Genomic DNA, 27,637 nt, shown 5'->3' with positions numbered 1-27,637 from the left:
TAACTCTGCAGCAAAGCCGGGTCATATGTTTAATATCAGTGGTACTTTGGAACTGTAAATGCTATACCTGCTAAAATATATGCATGTTGCATGGAAAAAATTCACTATGCTTCTGCTTGAGCTACATCTGCACAGCCCAGTCTCACAGAGCCACAAGCGTATCATTAAGGAGCATCGTCAATCGAAAGTTTGCCAATAATCCCTTCGAGTCTCCGAGAACTGACAAATAAATCTTCAGTCGAGACGCAACCGCTAACGTGCTTAACAATGCTTAATCACAGACAAGCTGCACTGCATCTCACATGAACTGCAGCATGTTAGAGGGCATAGGGACACAGACCTGAAACCGTCTACTGTTAAACACCAGCTATTTGCTGTGGCTGTTGTTTCATTACCCACCCAGACGGCCATTAAGACAGACAGTGTGTGTTAGGAATGCAGCAAATGCTAAAACAACAAAATAATTGAGTGAGTCACTCTGAGCACAATTCTTATCGGAGTTGGAGGAAGAGAGTCAAGTTTTAAATGATGCACGCACGCGCACACACACACACACACACACACACACACACACACACACACACACACACACACACACACACTAAGTGCACTAAGGATTACACTCAGAACCTGGGCTATGAGCACCTCTATCCTCATTTGCAATCTTGTTCTGATCGCGGCTCTGTCAGAGCTAGACGTTAGCATACTTGTACATGAGAATAAAGTGCTAAGTCGATGCAAACCAGGATATCCAGATGCATCCACAGAGTGGGTACTCAGTAATCTCACAAAATGTTGCATAGACTACATGCCTGCAATAAATGGTAAATGCAATTGTGCCACAAAATAAGGCGCACAATCTTTTATAAAATGACTTTAAAGCTCTAAAAGGGACCAGCACAAAAATTATGGTTTATATTAGAAGCCAAACAAAGCCGTTCAAATTCTTATGTTAGTATCCGATTGTTACGCCCCTCAAAGTGGCAGTGCAAGAGCGTCCAGCTGTTGCTAATTGACCACACCTGGGGAGGTGTGGATAAAGGCATACCTGAGGCACACTCTGGGAAGGCACAGCAGTCTTTGTCTTAGTGGTACCAGCTATTGTAGCTAACGTATTATATCACTTAAAATAAAACCTTCTCTCTGGGAAATCTGGTGTTAGTCTCCAGATTTATGCTGGGCTTTTGAGCCGGGTCGTAACAGCAGTTGAGAGTGAAAGCAGCCACAGCCTTTGCAATGCTGTAAACTGTAAAACCAGAGTACCCAGACATGCAGACATGGGGAGAACATGCAGATCTAACTGTATCTAGTTATAAAAAGGGAAATTACCTATAGAGACTTACACTGTAAGCCATGTTTATTGCATGAAAATACCCAAATTTTGAGGTCGACAGTTTCAAACGAATGAGGAATCACAGTTTTTGGCACTTTTGTGTCGGTTTTCTCTTGTACATCTAAATAAAAAACTCATGAAAACTCATCTTTTTTCTCTTTTAAAGCAAACGATGCTTTACCTACTTTATTCATTATGTTCTTTGTAGTGCCAGACACGTAGAGAACAGGGTGCACGCCGTAGATCCATAAATTACCTGTCTCCTTCACAAACTTACGCTGTGTTCAAAGAGAACTTTCCTAACAAAGTAGTGTGAAGCAGGGGCCAGCAGACAAGCTCCATTAATGTCGAGGCAGGCCGATGATGACATAGCCACGATGCGACGGCGATAAGGAGGAGCAGGAGAAGAGAAGAGCAGAGAAATAGAGTGATTAGGTGTGGGGAGTATTCATTTAGGAAGACAAACAGCTTCATTTAAAGTTAGCCAAGCACAGAGGCACCCTCTCCCACTACAAATAGGTTGAAATTTGCATTTTTTATCCTCTGACGGAGGATCCGAGCCCTCGCTCTCTTGGTCTCGCGTCTCAAGTGATAATAGATTATCTAGGGTCTCGCCTGAAGAGCTACTGTCTTTGATTTGCTTTTGAACACATTTTCTGTCTGCTTCTGCTCAAGTAATTCCTCTCCACTCTTGATCTGCTGCTGATATTGTCACAGCAATACTTATCTGTGGTATATAAGGGCTGTTTTCTGTTTCATTCCTTGACTGCATGCAGAAAGGGAACCGAGTGCAGCGTTTGCAGTCATTTCACGATTATTAAACAGAAGAAATGCCACACTCGCTACCGTTACATTTGATTTCTCCATATCTCTTGCAATCACGATCCAGTGATGGTTTTACAGCTGAGAATGAAATTAAAGTTTTGAGCTTAGCGAACACATCGCGATGATTATCTGCTAAACACTCCCAGCAGTTGTAGATGTCATTTTTCCTGCAGACTGCCAGGAAAGAATCTCGTGCAGAAAACGTTTTAGTCTCCTGTCCTCTTTCACCTGCTGCAACCAGCTGGAATTTTTAGAGATAGAGTCACAAGTAGATGCACTTACAGATCACTTCTACTTTTATTCAGGTACAGTGAGAATATTTAAGCTCTACTGACCCAGTGCATGTGGGTTTGTGGGAATGCAAGCACAGCCTTTTGTGTCTATGCAGATGGGTGGGTGTCTTCATGGTGCACGGGGAGTTGGATTACCGCCATTATCCTAGAAAATCAGCACCTCTACAAGCCTTGAAGGTTTCACTGCACTTCACATTCAATACAGTCATGCATTTGCACGAATTCTAAATATTTAGCACTTGGATACTTGCCTCCTTTGCCCTGCCAGAGGGATTTAGTAGCCTGGGCAACACGGCTCCTCTTTAAGGGTTTTCATGTGAATAAAAAGCCTGGAGATGGGAAATTTTTCATTTGATTTATTTTTAGGTGTACTTGACATTTCTGTTATTCATTTATGGAAATTCTTTTTACTGCCCAGCTTTGGAGCATGTTTTGCAGACAGAATATTCCAGCATGACGTGCACGTTACTCGTGCATTCATTTCTAAATGCAGATGAAAACTGTTTAAAGTTAGTGTTGTAGTGTTTGGTATAGTTACACATTAAATCTGCTCGTTTAGGAAAGAGGCGCCATTAAAGTGTTGTTATTCAAAATCATCAAATTAAACAATCTTATAGTCACAAGTTGTATATTTTTTTGATACATTTGTCTCTATGATCTAGTAGGAATGAACAAGACTGCACCAAATATTTTATTTTTAACTAAATTTATACAAGTTACTGAAGAAATCATTCAAAAAACAGCATTGAATGGACCTTTTATAACCGCAGGGTTTTCGGCGTGTCTTAGTTTGGGTCTCATAATGTTTCAGTATTTCAAACATTTCATTATAAATAGCATGAACTTCACCGAGCCTCTTCTCTTATTAAAATAGTTTCTGCAAATTCCACAACAAATGAAACAGGATCTGTCTCAAGAATTGCTCACTGAATGAAGCATTCAAGAAAATAATAATAAATGTCATTTTTAGGGAAATTATTATTTTTACATATTCTTTATGAAGTTATTAGAGTTCTGAGGGACGTCTGAAAAGCAGAAAGCTGCCTTGAAGCCTAAATGACTGACAAACACTGAGCATCATCAAAGTCTATCCCAACTCTGGACTTTACATGTTGTAGCTAAACATCAGTCACATGAATGTCAGTATGGATGTGGAATAGGCCTTATGTTATGCTCACAGTGCTAGTGGGGATCACACGGTTGTTAGTGGAGGCACCACTTGCTGAAACACAGTAGTTGCAGGATTGGCTAATAAGCGTCCAGAGCAGCGTTTGGCTGAGAGACTGCTCGACAACATGGTTTAAAACAGGAAGATCTTTAATGGCATCAACCTTGTTAATTCTAAGTGTGCTGTGTTTGAAGTTGGCTAATCCTGCTAAACTTATTCTGTAAATGATATGCTGATGTATGCGCATTATGCAAGAATTCTCTGCACGAGGATAAAATGCAAAAGAGAAGAAACCCCACTATTGCACAAACGGATCAATAGTTCCTTATCAGGAGTTTGAAGTTGTAATAACATTTATACTGCCTCTATAAAATTACCCATTTATTGCATTATCTACTATTCCTTGACTTCTATAGATAACCTATTTAAATCCCATGACTTTAGCTTGTGGAATACACTTAAGAGGATTCTGCAGCATCTGAGAAATTCCACTGGGATCCATGTAGAGTAGGAAAGAATTATGGGAGAAGAGCTATAAGACCCACATGAAAGAAAAGAGACGGGATTTCATCTCAGACCAACGAGGGGCAAAGATTTATTTTCAGATTTATCTAAAAAAAAAAGAATAATACCTGTCCTGTGATACATATACATGACAGCGTAGATACTCACTAATGCCATACAAGACATCTTACTGAGAGACCAGAAATAAACTCTCCACCACGTAGTCCGAGTTAGCGCAGTTAACGTTGTTTCAGGTCAAGTATTTTGTGAATGCATGTTTGAGGACGCGGCCGCCACCTCATCCACCTAACACATGACCACGCAGTAATATTTGTCCATATTAAACAAACCAAAAAACTGAATGTCAGTATCTATATCTGTCTGTACAAGTTGATAGTAATTAAGTGTTGCTTCCATATCCACCTGTACAAGCCAGTTCTGGATCATGTATGAATTTAGGGTAAGAGTTATTTATCAGTCCCGACCATGTTGGAGCCTGTAGCTTAAAACACTAAATCAAATGCACCATTAAAACCATACATATACATAATGTTTTGAATGTGATTGGTCATTAGCTCAGTATAAGACACACTTTCTGAGAGAAACAGTTTTCGCTTCAGTGTCATTAAAATGTAAGAACCAAGTGGATATTCACGTTTTACAATATTTAATCTTAAAGCGAGTCAGCTACAAGATGAAAGAATCAGCCAGAAACGATGCTTTTTAATGAAATTACAGTAGCCAACATGATTCTAGCAACATTGTTCCAACTAGTAGCCCTTTTCTCATTGACTTGCCACAGTAGGAAAAGCACAGGCTGAATTAATGATGTCCCAGTTTCATTAGGTGTCCCAGTAAGCTATGACAGTGAACCAGCATGTACCTTCCTAATGAAATGTGGCCGTCATTAATACACCTGTTCGTCCCACGCTGTGACAACTGAAAATGTACACCGGTGGAATAAGACTCCATCGTTTGTGTTTCTCTTTCAAGAATCCAGTTGTTTTTCATATTAATACGAGCAGCGTATTAAAAAATGAACTTTCACCTAATCAGCATTTCGCAGCTGTAACATTTCCTGCTCGGTGTGTGCAGCTTTTTTGCAAAGCCACTGTAAAAACCCAGACTGGGTTTCATTCCAGCATCACTTGACATTTATTGTGCATATATCTCGACTTGTTTTTATCCCCTCTCTGCCCTAAATTGTCTGCAAATATATATATTTTTAGCTGGAAAAGGTGGAAGGGACCCATTTTCCAATTACAGATCTTGTCTTTAGGTGTTAATTGCTGACTGACCTCTGGAGCTGTTATTGGATGCCATGCAGGTTTTTTAATAACCTCTAATCGCAGTGAAACAGAGAGCCATAATAGAGAAGTGCCAAGGTGCTTTTTAACACAGCATCCTTCAATAAGGTGTAATCTCATCCAAACACAGAAGCCAGCTGAATGCCAAGTCAGAATGCTCTTTTGCAAAACACGAGCCGCTGTGATTCATGCTCTTCCGGTACCCAATCGACACTCCGTTTTCTATTGTTTGGGTTAAATTAGGTCAGCTAAGCAGCGTGGATCTTATTAAGAGTAGTGCTGTTTTGGTTCGGGGCGTTTGTCGGGGGGGTTTCTTTTGATTTTTTTACATTCCCAGTGAACATGTTTTAACTTGGCAGAATGAAAAAAACACTAAAAGCAGAATTTACTCCAGAGTAAATAATGACTAGCCCGTGTTTTACTGCAGCCACACTGTATTATTGCTCCTTTCACATCTGTCCAGATCATTGCATTTCACATTGTCCACATGCTCAGGAGCATCCAGGCCTACAGAAGTGCACTAAATCTTGCAAAGGGAATTAGCTCCCATGTCTTTCCTTTTCTCATACGTGTATGTTTTCATCTGTTTCCAGGCACTCCTCCAGCCACAGGTACCGGCACTTTGATCATTCACCTGGAAGACTACAATGATAACGCGCCGTACGTCTTACCATCGGTAGCGCGAGTGTGCGAGGACACCTACGATGTGACTGTTGCTGTAGTTGGGGGCTGGGACAAGGACCTCCCACCCAATGCTGCACCCTTTAAAATAGAACTGGGAACACAGCCTGACCTGGACAAAACATGGAATGTTACCCGGGTTAACTGTAAGTATTTCATTTTAAGATGAGATTCGTCCGCCTGTATGCAGGACTAACCTGAACTGTGTCAGGCTAGCCTCTTCTCATGCCCAGAGCATCGAGTAGTGCTGTTCTATCAAAGCCACCAGTCTCTCAGAACTACACGCAGAGTGTCACCAAACAGGTAAAGTTAGGATTTAGTGGGAATTTGCAGTGTGGGACAGGCTATGCAGAAAACCTGCACTGAGAGATACTGACTACAAACTATTATATGTGCAAACCGTCGCTCTACTTCAGGTTAAAGGTGTCACACAGATCATGAATGCAATTTCCCGCCATCCACAAAGCGCAAATACAATAAGAAGTCATTGAAGCTAAATTCAGTTTTCCTATTGAAATAACATTAAAACTGCAGTTTAATTGAATTTACCTTGATTTAAATTAAAATGATGGCTTGTTAGCCTTCATTCACAGTGTTTAAAATGACAATGATGCTAATTATCTTTGTGTTTCAGTTGGGATTTATACAGTATTTAGCAAAAGTGAGCAACATTGGATTAGGTTTAACTATTTATATGGAAATATGAGGCAAAAACCAAGTTTGTACAATTCTACCAAGCTTGATGGTCAATGCTTGGTGTGTCCGCCGTTATTCTTCAGTATAACAAACTGTTGTAATTTATCGAAGCAGTCTTTGGGAACAGTTCTCTGTGCTTCTAAAAGAACAAGAATCCAGAGCTCTGGATGTTGGATGCCTTTTGTTCTCTGTCGGGATCTGTGGAGGCCAAACCATAACTGATAGAAAAGCACAAAGTGGAGTAGTATCCACGTATGCTTTTGCTGCTGTGGCAGTATGTTTGGATTTCATGCTGAAATAAACCAGAAACCTTTCAGATGGTATTTGATTGTTGATCAGATGTTTAAATGCAGGACTTATAGATGTAGACAGTAAACGGACTTTTAGGTGCTTACTAACTAGCATTCACACTGCGATGGATCAGAGAGCAACGTAGAGTTAATATATTACCCAAGCATAGTTGCATGCAGACTAGGAGGAGAACCACCAACCTGCTCTGCCTCCTGAGCTACAGCATTCAAAAGGTGGCTGTAAATATACATTTTCAATGTCTGGGGTTGATGTTATGAAGTTATCTAATTGTGCTCAGTTAGAGTCTTTTCCTAAATCTACCAAGTGATTTTGTGAGTGTAAAAAAAACCCCAAAACATGCAACACACTTACAATAAGAAGTGAAGCACACTCCTGACGAAACATCTCCTTTCTCTTCATTCAGACTTTGATTCTTTCAAATAGGACCGTTGTGCATCCTCATCTGCAGTTACGTCTACCAGTGTCAAAGGAGCAATGCTAAATGACACTTTGTGTTCATATATGCCGAGTCTGCAGTATCTAATAGAAGTGCAGTGTTTGAAAGAGAGCGCACAACTCAGATACCATAATTGAGTTTACATAACAAAAAACTGGTTCTCCTAATGAAATATTAAGAGTAAAATATGACGATATGGATTAGTATTTGTATACCTCTTTCCTGGTCTTACGATGCAAAGTCCTTTGACTTGAAACTATACTCACCTCTTTATGTAGCCCTACATCTACAATTATTACCAATCAAGAGTCATTATTATTCTAATATGCATGTCTTTGGACTGTGGGCGGACAGAGCACTGTAGGAAACCCCACTCACACAGTGGGAGAGTCAACATACTCCACACAGCAAGCCCATAGCCACCTCATGACCTTAACAGACTGACAGTCACTTTTCTCTTTTTTTGCATGCTGGTTTCTCTTTCTCAGGAGGTTTAAAGCACTTTCCACTGAGCCCGGGGAATCTAGAAGTTTAAAGGAAAATCTGAGAGAAGTGTTACAGAAAACTGGTACTCTGGAATCAGCTTCATGTCGAAAATGTTTAAGGGTCAATTCATCCAAGTACAATTTGATACCCTGTCACACAGTGTTGATTTGGACTGTCCAGAATAGTGGAGCAGTCATAACTGGAGAGATTCCTACAGATCACATGATAAGGATGAGGAGAAAAACGATGCGCCGAGGAAAGCGGAGAGGAGGCTAGACAGACAACCAAGACATTGAATCAGGGTTGCATGACCGACAGTGCTGTCTGTGTTTGTTTGAGTGACAGACCAGAGCTAAAACCTGCCCAGAGGTATTAGCTGTGACTGACAGCGGAAGAGGGGGGTACAGACACTCCTCAATCAGCACCGCTGGAAGAGACAGATAGGGCCAGCAGAGAAAGAACCCATTCCCAGTGAAAGAGACTGGCGCTGTGCTCATCTCAGCTGCGTCCCTCTGTGTGCTTCTGTTTGTGTGCACGCAGCACCAGGAGAGCTCGTGGCTCTGCCCCGACAGTACATCTCAGTGTAAGAACAGCTGGAAGTTTTTATGTGGAGGGGTCGTGACAATACACGCAGACAAATGCAATTACAATTAAAAGCTCGCAGAGATATTATGGAACATCTTTCTGTATTCCTCACTTTAAATTTCTCTTTTAAAGTGTTCTGATGGAAGTCAGTAAAAGTTGTGCAACTTAACTTCATCATCAAGGCTGTCTACAGTCAGCAAGGATCAAAACGCTAACAGACTAAAGTAAGTTTTCTGCTTGAATCCAGCACACGGACAATCTGCAAACCTTGAAGTTCTTTAATGGTCTTTTCGATATTCTTCGGCAAGTTCAGCGCGTGTGGAAAGTGTTGAGGGCTGATATCAGTATGGATTTGTATGTCTGAAATTATGAACAGTCGCTGCAGCAAGTGCACAGCTGCTGTTATCCCAGGGGGGGGGGAAACACATATCAGTCAGCCACCACCTGTGCTGCTTAGAGCCACACTTTGGCCCGATCCCTCCCTTTCCCGTCCTTTCTTCGTTCTGCGGCGTAGCATCGTGTGTTAAAACACGAACTTCCTTCTTTGTACTTTTAAAAATACTCTCAGAAATAAAGGCTGGAAGGTCCTGGATTCATTTAGGACGTGGGTGGGGGGCAAAAAAAGAAGGCAGGCTGCTGATCTTATGATTGAACAATAATTAATTGTAAAGTGTAAAAGATGGACAAAGCTACGATGTGATGAGTCAACAGACGTAGACCAAAAAAATGGTAAATGGTAAATGGCCTGTATTTATACAGCGCTTTACTAGTCCCTAAGAACCCCAAAGCGCTTTACACATCCAGTCATCCACCCATTCACGCACTGGTGATGGCAGCTACATTGTAGCCACAGCCACCCTGGGGCGCACTGACAGAGGCGAGGCTGCCGGACACTGGCGCCACCAGGCCCTCTGACCACCACCAGTAGGCAAGGGGTAAAGTGTCTTGCCCATGGACACAACGACCGAGACTGTTCAAGCCGGGGCTCGAACCGGCAACCTTCCGGATGTCTTGTTTTTTGTTTTTGTCAGTGATTTGTCAAAAAATAAATTCAGATTCTTTTTTCTCTAATGAGAAATATAACTGACAAGATGAACGTCACATTGTATCCAGAGAGATTTAAAACTATCACCTGAACGAATAAACTCATCAAGAAAGTGCTGCTGAGGTCAGCCAAAGTTTTCTTATAGAATTTAATTTGACTTGATTTCTTTTTCCAACCACAAGAGAAGAAACAGAATGTAGATTTATGGCACCTGGATGCCGGCTTTGCTTTTCAGACCTAGAAGTGATGTCCACACTAGACACAAAATAATCTCTAAGAGATACGAGTTAATAAAGTTTCCATTGGGACCTGCAGCGGCGTGTCAGCTGTGGTGATAAAGACAGAGAGCTCAGCATTAGAACATTTCAGTCCTCTGTTTTATATTTACCTGCTTTTTCTCAGAGTTGATGGAAATGACTCATAAGAATGTAGGACAAGGGCACATGCTCACCTACCTCCAGGATCTATGATGTGGGCTTACAGCATTATTATTTTGAAGAGGATAACCTAAAGCATGGACAAGAGCTGCAGTCATGCACATGAACAAATGCAATTGATCAAATTCATACAAAACCAACCCAGAATCTCAAAGTGAATCCCCAAACACTGCTGTCCCAAGAGACACTTTAAGATGACTGTTAGACTCGGGGTTTTTTGGGCTCCATAGTCCACAACAACAACTTCACTACTGCCCTAATTGGAAGCATTCGAACCTTCAATGCCCTAAAAACTAGATAAAAGATGAACGAGACTTCAGAGCTCTAAAGAAAAGCAACATAATAATAATAATTCTTCCTCCTCACACTGCTGTGGCACTCACAGTCACCAAACCACAACCCAAATGAGTACTTGTGAGAGATTTGAATGTTGCACCACTATAACTACCATTGTTCAGTCAAGGAAATAAACATCTTCTGGCTTAGTTCATAAAACTGTGTTCAGTTTTACATAATGTCACGATCAGCTGTGTGTCAGGACTCGAACACGAAAAGGTAAAGTCAAAGCGGCCGCTTTATTGGCTGGAAAACTAACATCAAATACAAAACTAAACTGGGAACAAGAAACTCTAGAAAACAAACCAGGAACTGAGAACTAGAAGTTGGAACACGGAGGGAAAACAGCATGGTGAGGGTGCGACGCGACAAAGGGCAGCGGAGAACACAGCGCTTAAATACACAAGAATGGGAAACACAGCTGGGACTAATCCAACATAATGAGATGAGAGGAAAGCAAAACACTGATCACAGGACGTGAGACTACCAAAGTAAAACAGGAAACACAAGACAAGCACGGAGATGCAGACTTGACCAGGAGGCACGGCTGACAGGGAACCCACAGGAGAAGCACGAGCACAAAGGCTGTATCCCAATTCAGGGTCTGCAGCCTCAACAGTCCTCAAGGGCCGCGTACTCAAAGACCGCTAAGGCCGGAAGTGCGAGGCTTGTGAAATGGGACGGTCTAGCCTCCGTCGCGCTGCCCAGGTTGCCTAGCAACCATGATACTAACAGCTGGAAACGTGTCATACAGCTTTGTTTGACAGAGATGAAGGAGACAATCTTTTGTTCATTTGTTTGTTTCTACACGAGCTTTGATCATTCTCTGATTAAGCTCAGCTATTGGACGGCGTATATTTTAAAGTAAAGGCTTTAAAACCAAGTTAGTACAAACGTCACTAACGTCACATGACTTTGCCAACATGTGGCCAACAGGAATGTTTTCATGTTCTTCGTTATTAAACATTTGCACATAAATAAGTGACATAATATTCAGTACTTAAAGTTCACTCTTCGGGCGCCCCTCATCCGCCGTTTTTTTTCTGCAAAATTATCCACACCCACCGCCGCGCTATGCATTCTGGGATATGTTGGGCCACGAAGTCTACACCGCCACGTCCTTAAAATTCAGGGAAATGAAGGACGCATCTGAGGGCCGCATTTCGAGCAGCCTTCGAATTGGGACAGCCTTCGTCGCGTCGCTGTGACGTAATCGGCCTTAAAATGCGGCCTTTAAGGCTGCAGACCCTGAGTTGGGACACAGCCAGAGAGTTTGAGACAGGAAAGGTGTAGCACAGGAGAGGCAAAGAAACTCAAACACAACCAGACACTAACAGAAACAAACAATATTAATAAGCAAAAACCAAACACTGAGTCACAGGACTCGTGACAGGTCATTTATTACCAGGAAGGTTTCCTGTAATTTTTCACCAATCTGAGTAGAGGGAGCAACAAGTCCTGCTGTGTCTGTACAGAGGAAGACCTCGAGGTGTTTACAGCCACCCGAATGTTCACATAGTCATTCATTTACAAATCAGAGTGTGACGAAACATATCGATCTGCGGGGGGTTTGTGTGAAGAATGACCTCAGTATTTCTGACGTTTATTGCCTTATAACGTTATTTTGAGCACTGAGTTAAATGACAGATTTTCTAAGTAAACACAATTTGCCTGTTTTAGAGCTCTCAGCTCTGGCAGACAGGTGAAATGTGTTGGCATGCATATTGTGACACATTTCAGCATGAAGTGCACCAGTTTCAGTATGTTCTGTCGTGTCTCTGGAGAAATTTTAAAGTATGATGCAACAAAATGTAATGAATCTGATGCAACTTAACTGGTGGCAATTTCCATGGCTTCAGTTGTCAGGAATGCCTTTGCACCTGCTTACTTTGTGTTTGTTGCACACACACATGTTTAGTTGTGCTTTGCAAAGGAGCTCACTGTTTATGTAGAGAAGATGGACGTAACTTTGAACCCCGTCCAATGTTTTCTTTGTCTTCCGCAGCGACGCACTCACAAATCAGGCTTCTGCGCAGTCTGAAGAAAGACAACTACCAACTCCCGCTGCTCATCACGGACTCAGGGGTACCCCCTTTGTCCAATAATACAGAGGTCAAGGTTCAGGTTTGCATCTGTAATAAGAACCGGATGCACTGCAGCTCGGCCCACTCCCATCGTGCCAGGTTTCTTGTGCCGCTCGCAACACTCCTGCTCACCTTACTCTGTAAGTACATCGCAACCAACTCCCACAACAACAGAAAACTCTGGTTCTTTGTGTGTTTTTTATTTTCTCCTCAGTTCAAAAGTGAATTCCTGCCGATTCCAGTACAGACTCGGGTACAAAATCAATGCAGACAAACATGGAGCATCATTTTATTTAGGATCAAAGCAGTTTTTGCACTTATGTTCACGTGTAAAGAAAAAGGATTTGAATTCTTTGCCTGGGAAGAATACATCATTTAATTCAAGATGCACAAGTGTGTCTTGTACATTTTATGTTTCTATATTTCCTGCCTACAAGCCTAAGGCGCTCCCAAGGAAGTCAAACTTGAATTTACTCTAAATATCTCATTTAAGCCAAGTGATGGTATGAATAATTCAGCCTTCTCCATTTACAGCACGTTTGTAATGGAGGACATCCAACAGCTAGTTTGGTGAGAAGAAAACTCATTTGCATCTTTAAGGCCCCAGATCCCGTTCTCGCTCTGTCTGGGCTTGTTCTCTGCAGTTTATAGGCGAGCTCGCTGTATGCCGGCGGCTGTCTACAGCAGGAGGGATGGTGACGGAGTAAAGCGAGAGAAGGAGATGATGAGGAATGAGAGGGTAAAAAAAAAATAATGTGATGGATGGGAGGAACAGAGAAGGAATTTCATTTCAGCGCTGAAAGATGGGTAGCTGTAATTATTCCATCTTTGTTCTGCTAATTTGTGTTTGACTGTAAAATGTTTTACTTCTGATCGTGCGACAAATCACAGCCATCCTTCCCTTTGTCCTCCCAGCTCTCTTCCCTGTCTTCTTCTACTGATCTTAACATCTTTCCTCCCTTTTTCTCATCTCCTGTCAGTCCTGTCAAACTCTCTTCCTTCAGCCTCCTCTGCCACAGTTTTTTTGTACCACTTGTCTTGTGCTTCTCTGTTTAGCCGCATTTCCCCCATAATCCTTTGCTTGTGGGCAACATCTCTGCTGTTCTTTTTCTAGCTTCTAGTATGACTCAGCGATCTTCCTATGGCTATAGATCAATCTGTCTATGGATGCATGTCTTTTCTCTGAATGCTCACTCCTAACAGATAACTGTTACGTGTTACAGAAAGCATTGTTTGAAGTGGCGCCTGCGCCCACTCTTCATCTTCTTCTGATTCAGCTACGTGCACTCAGTTACCTGCAACTTCTTCAGCTCGTGATTCACAGGACACAAAGTATTAAATTAAAATGACGGCGTGTAGCAAGCAGCGGCATAAGCACACCGCACGACAGCGTTGATAGGCCATTAGTCGCGGTTTCGCTGCGACACACTAATCACAAGCTGATGCTGCATCAGCGTTCAAGGACAAACAGCCACCTCTTGGAAAGTTTTATGGCAGTGATCCTGAGACTATCCCAGCTGGAGCAGTCAGGTAGCTTTTCACAGACTCCTTTTCAGACGCAGCTTCCTATACGGGGTTTCCATGGTAGCGCAAACATGTGTCTGAACTCGAAAGCCTTCTAATTGGTTGACATGCCAAAGATGATGTTAAGAGAGTCTTTGCCACAGATGTCCTTTTTGCACTGAACGACAGTAGCCTTCATTACTCTACTGTAACTAGTGCAGTGATAGACAGTGGCATTCATTAACCAAATAGCTTCTCCAGAACACGGATTCTTGGATGCTTGTTCCGGAGGCTGTGCACATCCGTTCGTTTGGCCCGGAGTACGTTTGTGTAGTCAGAACGCACGTTGCAGACGGTGGAGTTACCCCGAAGCTGAAGGTTGAAGATTACAGACAGAGAGGAAACAAGAAAAGTGTGTGTGTGTGTCTGTATCTCTACTGGGAATCTGAGACAGTATTACAGCTCAGCAGCAGAGGTTCACCAATTCAGACACAGAACATCTCCACAGACACACACACACACACTGCGGGAGCTCAGAGAGATGACTTCTGCTCAAGCTCATCACACAGACCTGTGCTGGGGGACAGATAGAGGGGGCTGATCGCTGCAGTGTGTAGTCAGATAGTCTGACAGAGAGGCAGAGAGTATCCTGTTCCAATTCCCTTATCTCCAAACTGAACTCTGACCCCGAAAGAGAGAGATGAGGGGAAGAAAAATGAAAAGAGCCAGAGGGGGAAGGATGGGGAAAGGAGAAGAAAGCAGTGTGCAGATTAAACTCTTTGTTTTTTGCTCGCTGGGCTACAGGCATGCAGAATGCATGGCCAGCACAACAGCTATCTTAATTCTTCTTTCCTTGTATCTGTAGCTCTCCTCACTCATCCTCCTTCTCTCTTAATCCCCAACCATGTCTACTAAATATTTAATCTTTAAAATAATTGGCATCCACAAATAATTTCTTCAGGTAAAGCACGTGCGGTTATGTCAGTGAACATAACAGGGAAGTGTCTATATTAAATATGTCTGCAATCTGTTTACTGCCTGGAAAATGTTTATGCTGGGGGAATTGGCAGACATGTTTCTTTTTTTTTCCCCCCATTATCTTCATTTGCGGACTTTATTTATGGCTATGTTTAGAAAGACGGAAGTCTTCGTTAAACATTGAAAAGGCAAGCCGAGGCAGGAGACACAGAATAATTAAAATGCTTCCCTTAACTGGGCATTCTTGATTTTCAAGCTAGTGTTTTCTGTAGAGCGGCCCAATCAGATGTCGCCATTATGTCAAAGCCTCTTGCACACACACAAGTTGTCCTTCAGCGCTACGATACACCATCTTCTACCTTTCCAGCCTCCTAATGTCTCTATAAAACAAGATTTTTGTCTTCCTGTTTCCGAGGCATAAAGCAGGACTACTAAAGGACACCTTGTGCTCATCATCTATTTAATTTTTTAAGACTCTATATTTGTCAAAATAATAAATATGTGAGACCATCTCCTCAGCATGTGTAGAGGAGACTATTATTAGACTTTTATTAAAGGCTTATAGTCGTGTTTTAAGGCTGAGTAACCTCTAACAGCCATGCCAACACAGAAAATGAACATTGGTGTCTCCACCTTTAGATGGAACTCATTAAATTTGTTAGGAAGCTTCCTAACAAATGTTTAACTATGTAAACTATGGTTAAGAGCAGTGTACCTGTGTGCTATCTTTACTGCATCCAATGGAAACACAGAAATGCAATGCAAATAACTAGCAGGCAGCAGAAAACTTGTTTTATTCCTGTGATGAGGAGTCAACTTTCCATGTCACACTAATCAGGTTATTGCAAAACTATGCGCAGTGAAGCTCAAATATAAGTGAAATCATGAAAATAAAAAATAAATGTATAAGACATATACTAATAAATGTGTCAGAAGAAGCAGCAGAAGGAGAAAAAGAGAGAAGCAAGAAGTTGTGTTTGGACTGAGGGTAATTTATCAATCTGGTGTTTGAGTGGAGCTCAAGGAGAAAAAAGAGAAAATGACTGTGATCTTCACCAGTGCTTCAGTTCAGTTTTCTCTGTAAAGCATTCAGTAGGTAGAAACAGTATCAATGGAGAAGACGGAGAAAAGAAAACTGCATCATCTGACCGCCTCTATGGCAGATTTCCCTTTGTGCTTTACATTAACTGGACCAAAAGAGTTGTGAAGCATGTACTTAATATAGCACAGAACTGGACTCCAGTCTCACCTTATCCCACCTGCATCCATCCATCCCTCCACCATGTCCTAGCTTGCTTTCTGCATCAGCTCTCAGCCAAATAATGCATCACTGGGCTTGGTTTTCACACCAATACATAATATATGTAACCCCGCTGGACGAATACAGAGTACAAGTGTGTGTCTGTATTTGCAGTGTGCCAACATATACTGTGTCTTCTAATGCTCAACAACCCTTTGTTTGCACTTGCAGGATTGGTAGATAAATCCCAGGGCTTTGCGGGGGCCTACTTCCACTCCCTCCCACTGTAAAGCTTTCTTTGTAGTTCCCTGTGCCACAGACTCGCACAAAAATCACTTCGTATACACAAATTCACAAAGATTACCATGAAAGTAGGACACAATTACAGTATTATTCTATAGTCCTGTAGGAGAGAATACATGCAGATATATTATGGCAAACGCACGTACAAATGCACGTTTAGATGGAGGGTGCTAAATCTCTATTCTTCAAAAGACAGAGAATTTCCTAAACGGGCACACGAAGTGATGTCAGTCAGGTTTTTTCCCCACAGGCTACAGATGCACTCAAAAACTAAAGTGACTCATAAGCACGAGTCCTAATTTTAGAATTACAAGGAGTATTTCTTTGCTTAATACAACTCACAGGTGGAATACTATTATAGATGACCACACTGCCCCCTATCAGTCTATATGTGAACGTGCGTGCCCTGCACAGAACATGCAGTATCTCCCTGCAGCAGCCTCACTGTTGCAAAAAAAAGTTCAAAGTTGATGATGTGAGGCTGGAAGCAGTAAGTTGGCCAATATGGACAGTGTATAAATCAAGTGTATTTTAGTGGTGGTAGTGTGGACTTTGCTGGATTTTGAAGATTGATATGTTGTGGCCCAGAGTGACTTACTTTGCTTATTTGGCTTATGTGAAATGATTTGATAAAATGAAAACTAGTGGAAGGAGCGCCAAAGTTCTTTTTTTGCTTTCTCAATCCCGCATTTCATCGTACCTGCTCTGAGTCAACCTAGGAAGGTCTTCCAGCTCAAACTGCATGCTAAACTCTTTTCCTCCCAGGATTACAAGCTTCAGCTGCATTAATGCACTGCAGAGAACTGCAGATTTTCTCTGTGTTTCTCTGTGTTTTCAGCAAGTGTAATGATGTAATTCCAAGGGTATAGGCGAGAGAGAGAGACAGTGAGAGGGTGGAGTAAAAACAAGGCATTTATCATTAAACACAACAAACAACTCCCAGCCCAGATGCCACTAATTTACCTCCATCCTTCTGGGGTTTTAGACCACACTATTCCTCCTTTCTGATCCCTCGCTTTGCTCTGACAGCCACTTTTCGTCTTCCTTCTCTAGCTCTGCACTAATCCCCTCCCAGCTACTGAGACAGGATGTTTAGGGGCTTATTTACTCTTGTATAAATATGACTTTTTCATAGCTTTCCTTAAAGAGGCCGCACACCAGAAAGATGCATATGGCTGAAGGGTCGTCTCTTCCTTCACTGAATCAGGCTGTGAAGATCTTTGAACATGAAACGATGCATTAGTGCCCTGCTTCTTAAGACAACAGGCTTGAACCACTTGAGCTCTGACTGTACTGTAATGAGTGCTCTGATACCATCAGAGTGTATTCATATATAATGACAAGTAACTTATACTACTAGAAAACACAGAGTAACATGGAAACTGTACATGTTGACATTTTTGGGACACCAAAAACGTTGCTGTATTTGCTTTAAAGATGTTTGAATAATTTCTTGATCATTAGCAAGTCATGCTTAAAGGCTTCATTAATAGTTAATGATTATGAATTTGTTGCATCAGGCAGCCCTCATGTATTATGAATGATTTATTGCTACATTTGTACATCTGCTAAATGGCAGGGACACGTAGGAGCTTCTCAGTCCCCAAACTGGAAGCAAAAGTCAAGAAAAATGTATAACACAGACAAGGTAATGCAGATTTTAACACCAGCTGCTTGATTTCCACAGCCGGGCAAAGTTCTGTATTAATACCAGCCCCTGAAAAGAGTTCTTACAGCTTACTTTCATTACAGGTTAATAATAATTACGGTAGTGTCACATTTAGATTCCAGGACTTTAGTACTGTGCACAGTTTAATTCACACTTTACATAGAATCAAACTATTATTGTAAGCAGATACTGTTGAACTACTGAGTCTTGCCTACAGGCTTTAACATTTGGATAAATCGGTGCAAACGCTTAAAACAGAACTTTTAATCTGCTTAATCTTTTTCAACAACACGACCCAGCTGACTGTTATTAATTTTAGCAATAAGGAGGCAAAGAGACAGCTCCCTGTTTGCATCAGGGGAGCTGACATGGAGCAGGTGATGAGCGTTTTTCTTGGGAACCAATTTCACAAAATTCTCGTACTCGAGGCACATGTCCATCTTGGTAAATAAAACTCAGAAACAGCTCTATTGCTTATCTTTGATGTGTGCTGGGTTGCCTTCTGGTAGTACACTCTCCTCAGTTCCCACTACGATATTCCGGTTGCATTTGTAGATCCATGTGGTATGGATCAGTCAATCACTGTGTCATTCACTCCTGGCATACAGCTTGATATCTTAGAGGAGGTGCCTAATGGTTGCTCCGTTCCATAGTGGGTGTGTGTAGCCAGCCTTGTTAATGATCTGGCTGAGGGGGATCAGGCCTATGTAGTAACTTGACTTGTGCAATCAGCTTGAATCGGGCTTTTCCAGCCACATCCTGACGAAGACTTTTATGGTTCTGTTAATCTTTTATATTTTTTGGTTGCTCAGTCTGGTCTTCCAGTCTTTAGTTATTGCTCTACCAGGAGATGGTGTTTGTCTTGTTTGCTCGTGTATTGTTCGTCTTAGCCACTATGATGCCTGACAGGAGCTTCCATGTTGTATTGAGGCAGGTTGTTGGATCCTCGGGAATCAGGACACCAAGCATTGTTGTTATGTGAGCATTATTCTCTCATATGCTTTTCCACTATTGATGTGTCTTCAGCCTTGGTGGGGTAGTTCTAATAATGTTTTCCTCCCACTCCACCCAAGTAAACCTTGATGGTTGAGTGGAGAACATCTTTTTTATACTCCTGGCTCTTCAAGCAGCTATACAAGGCTACCAGTCTTTGTTTTGCAGTTCCTAAGACCTCAGGTTTCGGCAGCTTGTTGTACTTTTTGGCATTCCTTTCTTTATCACTTCTTTCCACAGTTTTGATATTTGGCAAACCTCCCTCTGTACTGCCTTGATCTTGACCTCTAGTCTTCTTCTCCATGGAGGGTTCTGCTCCTTTTGGCTGTTCATCTTATAGCCAAGCATCTGAAGGATCACTGCTACCATTGTGTAGATCGTCTGGTTAGTTTTAATGATGGTTGCAGTAGGCATTGTCCATAATGCTGCCCTCACATCTTCTAGTAGTCTTTCAGGCGAGTACTTCATAGTCATAGAGTGACCAGGTTTCCAGCTTATCCATGGTTTATAAATATTCCCCCCTCGCACTGGGAGTGGTTTTTAATCCTTCAAGCTCGGGTCCTCTACCAGAGGCCTGGGAGGGTGAGGGTCCTGAGCAGTATCTTTGCTGTTCCCAGGACTGCGCTCTTCTGGACAGAGATCTCGGATGTTGTTCCCGGGATTTGCTGGAGCTTGGGTGTCACTGGATCGAATGCTCCGATTACCACTGGGACCACTGTTACCTTCACCCTCCACTTCTTCTCGAGTTCTTCTCTGAGTCTTTGGTATTTCTCAAGATTCTCATGTTCCTCCTCCCTGATGTTGCTGTCACTCTGTATAACATCTGTCATTATGACCACCTCCCTCTGCTTGTCCACCACTGCTATGTCTGGTTAGTTTGGCATCACCAGTTTGTCTGTCTGTATCTGGAACTCCGAAAGGATCTTAGCTCAGTCACTCTTGACCACCCTCGGGGTGGCATCACATTTTGACCTCGAGACTTCCGATGTATCTGCATAGTACTGTATGTTAGCCTCGGTCATGGCGCTCCATGTATGGCCTGCCTGCTAGCATCTTGCACTCTGCTGTCTCAGTGCTGGATTGTCTCAGGGGCATCTTTACACAGCCTGCACCTGGGGTCTTGCCTTGTAGACCCCAGCCTCTATGGATCGTGTACTTAGTTCCTGTGTTGCCATGATTAGTGCCTCTGTGCTGTCTTTCAGTCCAGCTTTGTCCAGCCACTGGTAGGATTTCTGGATGTCAGCAACTTTTTCTATCTCTGGTCTCTGCATGCACGGTTTCCACCTTGAAGCGTGGAGGAGGTGTGATGATGTGGGGGGGCTTTGCTGGTGACACTGTTGGGGATTTATTCAAAACCGAAGGCACACTGAGCCAGCACGGCTACCACAGCATCCTGCAGCGACATGCCATCCGGTCTGGTCTGGGTTTAGTTGGACCATCATTTATTTTCAACAGTACAATGACTCCAAACACTATTTGACTAAGAAGGAGAGAGATGCAGTGATGTGTCAAATGGCCTGGCCTCCACAGTCACCTGAACCCAGTGGAGATGGTTTGGGATGAGATGGAGCGCAGAGTGAAGGCAAAGGGCCAACAAGTGCTCAGCATCTCTGTGAACTCCTTCAAGACTGTTGGAAACCATTTCAGGTGACGACCTGATGAAGCTCACGGAGAGAAGGCCAAGAGCGAGCAAAGCAGGAATCAAAGCAAAGGGCTGTTAGGAAGGATCTGAAATATAAAACATGTTCTGAGTCATTCCAACTTTTTTTGTTTACTACATAATTCCAGTGTGTTCATTCATAGTTTTGATGCCTTCAGTCAGAATCTATCAAGCATCTGAAGGATAACAGCTACCTTCAGGTTTAAGGTGTGGTTGAGCCAAACCTTAAACCTCCTTCTAAATGAAAATAGAGAAAACCCATTAATGATAAGGTGTGTCCAAACGTCTGACTGATACACCCACACACACACGCACACACACACACACACACGAAAAGCGCACTAAGGCTTATTAACACAGTTTCTTTATAATGCTTCTTACTCCTTGCTGCTGCAGTGCCTCTGTGTTCAGCTTGTAACCATGACACACCTGAGTTAATTTAGTGTCACCTTCGTCTCCTTTCAGCAATTAGACAGGCCTGGGAATCTGTTGCTGCTCCCTCCAGTGTCCTGATTGTTCCTCGCCTCCTGCAGCTTGTTAAATTTGTACTTTACACATTAAGCTCTTGCTTTTACCCACAGAGACTTACCATAAGTGAAAATGGCAACGTGAACATCTGTGATGTGCTGTGATATTTAAATAGATCATTCTTGGTAAAAGGTATTTCTTTTTTCTATTACTGTAAGATGAAACCTGATTCACTTTATGGCAGCGGTTGGAGAAATGAAAGGGAAACTAAAGAATATGAATGTAAACATAAATAAATGGGGAAGTGAAAAGTACTGTTATATCACTTATACTCTTAACACTGTCTTCTATTTACAGCACATCTATATGTACATCCCTGTTTGACACTTCACAGTAAACAATGTGAATAAAGAAATTTAATGTAACGTAAATATAACATATAACATAAAGAACTTGCTCATAGGGGGTCATGTGATCGTTGGGCCTTTCTCTGTTTTCTTTCTATTATTGTTTGGTCTTTACCTTACAATATAAAGCGCCTTGAGGCGACTGTTGTTGGGATTTGGTGCTGTATAAATAAAACTGAATTTAGTTGAATGTCACGGCTTGCATCTACTTGTCTTTGTTAGACAAAGAACAACGCTGTCAGACTCTCATTAGGCTTGCAAACCTAGCATTTGAGTTTCGAGTACCTTCAAGTACTAAATAAATAAATGCCTTTTATATTCAGCTAACTCAGAACTCCATCTTTTTCATTTTACAGTGTTAGGGACAATTATAGCTCACTTTCCTCAAGATAGCTTCATAATGTCACAAAGAGACAGAAAGAGAGGTAAAGATAAGGGAGTGCTTACACAGAGAAATGACTGAAAGGCATGCTGGCATGTCAAATGCATTGTTTTTTTTGACTGATACTGACTGCCAACTTATTATACAAAGCACACAAGAGCTGTGACCGTAACTCATGCACCCACTCATGTGCTGACAATGGAAATCCATAAAGAATAATGCAACAGTAAACGCTTTAGAAAGAAAAACTAGCTATGACAAATTGCCACCTACAAATTTGTTGTTTTATACACATTTTGTTGCATGCATTTTGCTAGATTAGCAGTAAAATGCAAGGTTTACAGGTAAGCCTGTTAAGTAAGGAAAGTGCTGTATAATGAGCTGTTATTAAAAAACATAGCATAAGCTTCAAAAGGTAAGAGCACTACACGTGTTACGTTAAAGCTATTAAAATACAAAGTATCAGACAGAAAATATCAGACGGCTGTGTGTGCTGGAACCAGGTTCTCCTTCATTCTGCAGACTGCATTTTAAGGTTTTAGAAGATTTAACCGAACATGGGACAAAAAATGATACAATTTCTTATGATCCGATCAATTAAGTAATAAAAACAGTGAGAAAGTCTATTTTGAAGACCTACAGTAAGGTGCAGTGATGTGAGATTCCTCTGGTGGAAGGAGCTTAGGAAAGACAGGAGCGCTGTCGATGTTTTTGTTTCATTTGTATACAATATACAGTATCCGGTCGTTAAGTCTGACATCACTAGCCATGTCTGGGTCTAAACTCCGCTGCAGGTCCATATATCAAACGATCACTGTGGCATTACTGAGAGTTGAAAAACTGTCTAAAGTCTTTCATCTTTAATAAAATGATCAGCGTTCTGCTCTACCAGGTGTAACAATTGAGTTTAACATCCAGGCATCCATGAAAACGGAATTTATGACATTTAACGGAGTTAGAAGTTAGCAGGAAGTTAGCTCGCTAGCTTCTATCTAAATACAATATAGCATGTCCTGACTGCGGGGTTTTGGAAACAAATTCAAACGTACAGCTCTGTTATCACTTCCAGCATAAATGAAGACAGAAAACTAAACAGCAGTGACGTTTGTAGGGTTACTGAAGTTTGGCTAGCTGATATATAATGATGTGCTACGTGACCGCTAGCGACACAGCTATGTTAGCATAATATAAACAAGCTAACTTTTTTTCCACTGGATAAAAGTTAACGTGAGTGTTCTCGGTGGTCAGGAACAAATGTAATCGCATGGCAGGATGCTGTAAAAGGACCAAACTTCAGCCAGGAGAACAACTGAGATAATCCACCCACAATACGAGGTTAGTCATTCATGTACTGCTGCATGGGCTGGGCTGTAGTTACATCCTAAGGTTTTAAAAACTGAGCTTAAATAAATGATTAGCGGTAATAAAAGCCGAGGGAGGTCAACAGTGATCACTGACTGTTTTAGGAGCTTTTTGAGATTAAATAGAAGAAAATACAAAACATTAAACATGTTAACAACACAAAAGCCATATTAAACGCAGACTACTTTAGGCCCGGAAGTAGGATTCGTCACGTCATCACTTAACGACTGGATACTGATTATGCTCTGTTTTACTTCCTCGACTGTAAGGGGACCAATTAGCTGCTCATCTCTGTCGACAGTGCACATTCACATAAAGAACCTGAGAGTCCCCCTTCTTCACTGCAAAAACTCAAAATCTTACCAAGTATATTTGTCTTATTTCTAGTCAAAATTATCTCATTACACTTAAAATAAGACACAATCAGCTACAGGGCAACATTTCAGTAAGCTAAAGGAACTTGTTTCAAGACAGTGAATCTTGAAACTAGAGAAAAACTAGAGATTTTTCACTTGTTCCATTGGCAGATTTTTTTCACTTATTTTAAGCTAAAATATCTTGTATTAAGTGAAAAAATCTGCCAATGGAACAAGTGAAAAATCTCTAGTTTTTCTCTAGTTTCAAGATTCACTGTCTTGAAACAAGTTCCTTTAGCTTACTGAAATGTTGCCCTGTAGCTGATTGTGTCTTATTTTAAGTGTAATGAGATAATTTTGACTAGAAATAAGACAAATATACTTGGTAAGATTTTGAGTTTTTGCAGTGTTAGCGTGGATTCGTATGAATTAACACAAAATAATGTGGATTAGTGGAGCAGGTCTTAACAGTAAAAGTTATGTTTAGTATTATTAACTTGTAATTCCATTTAATTCAATAAAGTGCTGATGAATGGACTCAAAAAGCACAGGTGTGTAACTAAGACTGTCCAAAACGTGCCGTATCCAACATGTAATCACATCATATCAGAGAAGAGATAAAAATGGAGGTAATGGAAGAAAAAGAGGCGGCAGGATAATGAAAATGGCAAACAGGAGTAAGGGTTTCTGTCCAACCCTCAGCCGTCTCCAGACATATCAGAAATAGAAGGCAGACTATGCGGAGATGGCTGCCAGAGAGGCAATCAATAAACTTTCACATTTCATGCTGCAGTGTGCGTTTGTGTGCGTGTGTGTGCCAGCTGTGTGTATTTATGTGACTATATGCGTTGCTGTATCAAATTTGAAACTACCTCACTGAAAGCAGTTGTGCCAGACTGATGAGACAAGCTGTCACATTACTAGAAAATGTACCCGACTACACCCCCCCTGCCCAAACCCAATATATGACCTTTGAGGTTCCCACCATGATGTTCGGGCTTGGCCGCGGTCGACATCATATTTTTGGCCTCAGGGCAGTCCTCAGTACTCGATCTGAAGTAAACTTTTAAGTATTGTACAGATACACATCAGTGCCCAATTAATCTTAGCAGCAGCCGCTCTAGAAATGGCCTCTTAAAGGCAAATCAAAAGCTCGGTGTACTAGTCCGTGCTCTTACGTTAGGGAGAGCTGCTTGTATTGATCGACCTGTCCAGAATGCTAAAGAAGCTACACGCTGACACCGTTTTAGTGTGGACGTTCACATTAAAGACAATAACGTGGTTGATGGTGCCTAAAGGCGCCTAAGAGCGAACAGCTCGAACTTCTCTCTTCTTTTCTTATTGAATTTTTAATAATGCGATAGCATCATCTGTCCTGTGTAATTGATTGCAGCTGATCTGGTTCGGCGATGACCTTGACTTTTACCATGTCTCCTCTCTTTTTCCCTTCCTCTCTCCCCTCTCTCTGCCTTATTTCCTCCTCTCGTTCATCCCTTCTCCCACCAGGCCTGTAGATCCTGCTGAAACCTCCTGTAGTCATTTTTTGCAACACCGAAAAGCAACGACTTATCTCCCCCACGCAACCCGGGCTTAGGAGAGAAGAAAAAGAAGACAAATAAGAGGAAGAAGAAGGAACGAGAAGAGGTCTTATAAACCATGACAAATCAAACAAGAAAATACTGGAAATCCCCATCGGCCCAGCGCTGTACAACACCACTGTGGTTTTTTTGGTTTGCTGGCTTTTTTAACTCACTTATCCTTCTCCTTCTCCTCATATGTGCTTTTCTCGTTGCATCTGTCCTTCCTTGTATCAGTCTTCTCTCTTCTCCTCGATCATCTCCCTCCTGTACTTCATCCACTATTGATTATTCCATTTCTTTCTACAGTTTCCATTGTATTCCATTTTGGCACCTCTCTCCCGCTCTGGCAGCCAAACACTGCGTGTTGGGAGCATTTGTGGCAACATGCCACATCCGTAGGAGATACTTGAAACAACATGTATATTGATATTGTAACAAAAACAAAAGATAAGCAAATCCAATTCATGTTGAACCACACCTTAAACCTCTGCTCATTTGAAATCTGGTAAGCTTTTGTTTTCACCCTCTTTCCCGATCATTGCTCTCTCTGTTTTCTTTTCCCTTGTTTTTCCTCACCCACCCACGAATAGAAAAATCGCTCCGACATCTATCAGCGACTCCTCTCCTGCCTCCTCGTCTATCTATTGACCTCTCTCTGTCTCTCACTGGACCAGGAGACATTGCAAAAGCTGAGCTACTGTCCTGGTCGGGGAAGAGCATTGACTTTTTGATGTGTTTCTTTCTTTTCTGGTCACAGACTGTGTTTGATCTTGTTTCACTCTTTAAGCAGACAGAACAAAGCCTGTTTCCTTTGTCTGCAGTGGTTGTTGTCTTTTAGGACGAGGTGGTAGCCATAAGCCTTCAAAGTCAGAAACTCTCTGGAGTCGTTTCTTCGATTTGCTTCTGTTTTTATTGCATTAGTTGTCATGGAGTGGAAAACAGTCTATCTTTATAGTAACGGTGTAAACCTTAAAAACAAAAAAGTACTATTATAAATATTTTATTTTTTACCATTGTATAAATATATACTATTGATTAACTTATGTACTTTGATTGCAAGTTCTTCGGTCGCCCACACGGTGGTTAAATAAAAAAAAGAGGAAACATTTTCTGTGATTTTAGGCACTATTTCTAATGCTATGGATGTGTTGACTATTTTATTGTAACATCTTTTTTTCATTTCTTTCCTTTTTTTGTTCCTTATTTTAAAATCTGTGATTAATTGCAGAATCAGGAGTCGTGTTTATATGACTGCATTTGTGTTTAGGTTCGATTCTGTCTCCAGTCAGTTCTGTCCTCTGCTGTTCGCCCTCTGTCTCTCATTACAAGACACAAGAAGACGTGTACGAAAACAAAGGCTGTGGTTTTGCTGGATAGTTCTGCTTTTTTCTCTTGCGCTCATCTAAAGAACTTAGCGTGTGTGGGTCCGTTTGGAAGACCACCGTAAAGAAAAAGATGACATTTTGAATGAGTTATGTCTGTCTTTTGCACTAATTTAATAAAGCCGTTACTGAAATTCCCACAATGTTATTTTGGAAATTGTGTTTTTCCTGAAAATCTTTTTTTACTCCTTTGGAGAACACGCTGTTAGCTCGTTCAACAAAAAATGAAAGTTAGCCTGTTTTTATTTTAGGGTCAGAATTACTAATTAGGGCAAATTAACTTAGTGTGTGCTCATTTATGAACATGGATGGACACCACTTCATCTTAAAAATAACTAATTTTAAAAAGACCTGATAATCTTCTTGCAAAAGCAAAAGAGTGTAAGTGCAGATTTATACAGAGAAGATCTTCATTATTAAAAAATAAGTCCATCGTATGAAATCTGTGTACTATGGTTGACCTGTAGGATATGTGGAAGAGCTCATTTACTTTTCCAGTCTTAGTGAAATTCCTGGTAATGTGCTGCGTGTACCGCTCTCATTTTCCTTTGCTTTTTGGGGGTTTTGGGGTCAAAGGAAAGAATCAGGGCAACAACTCAACAGATTTTGCTAAATAAAAATTAAATAGTGACACCTGAATTGGATATTCTAAGATCGGGCATTAATTTATGCTTCAAATGTACTGGCGTTTGATGCTACAGAGAAGTAATACAGTGCAAACAGCTTAGTCACTGCAAAAAGTGCTGCCTGTAGTGTCAGCTGTGTATTAAACTACTGTTCTCTCCATTCCACCTATGATCCCTGTTACATTCTGCACTCTTACAGT

At 41.5% G+C, this 27,637-nt stretch overlaps 1 protein-coding gene across 2 annotated transcripts in view; it reads left to right on the top strand.

The window, feature by feature from the left end:
- Window positions 1–26,954, top strand: part of cdh13 (cadherin 13, H-cadherin (heart)) — a 387,431-nt gene extending 360,477 nt beyond the window's left edge. The window contains exons 13-16 of one of the 2 annotated variants that reach the window (XM_026176725.1): window positions 6,024–6,257; window positions 12,450–12,668; window positions 13,063–13,098; window positions 25,356–26,954. In XM_026176725.1, coding sequence (XP_026032510.1) covers window positions 6,024–6,257; window positions 12,450–12,668; window positions 13,063–13,073 — 464 coding nt within the window. In that variant the 3' untranslated portion in view covers window positions 13,074–13,098; window positions 25,356–26,954. The remainder of the gene's footprint in view (window positions 1–6,023; window positions 6,258–12,449; window positions 12,669–13,062; window positions 13,099–25,355) is intronic. The other variant, XM_026176726.1, reaches the window with a different exon arrangement.
- The last annotated feature ends 683 nt before the right edge of the window (window positions 26,955–27,637 follow it).

This window comes from Astatotilapia calliptera, chromosome 7 (genome assembly GCF_900246225.1).
Source record: "Astatotilapia calliptera chromosome 7, fAstCal1.2, whole genome shotgun sequence".
NCBI classification, from domain to species: Eukaryota; Metazoa; Chordata; class Actinopteri; order Cichliformes; family Cichlidae; genus Astatotilapia; species Astatotilapia calliptera.
The sequence above is the reverse complement of the archived record's forward strand: the minus strand, read 5'-3'. Positions and strand labels throughout refer to the sequence as shown.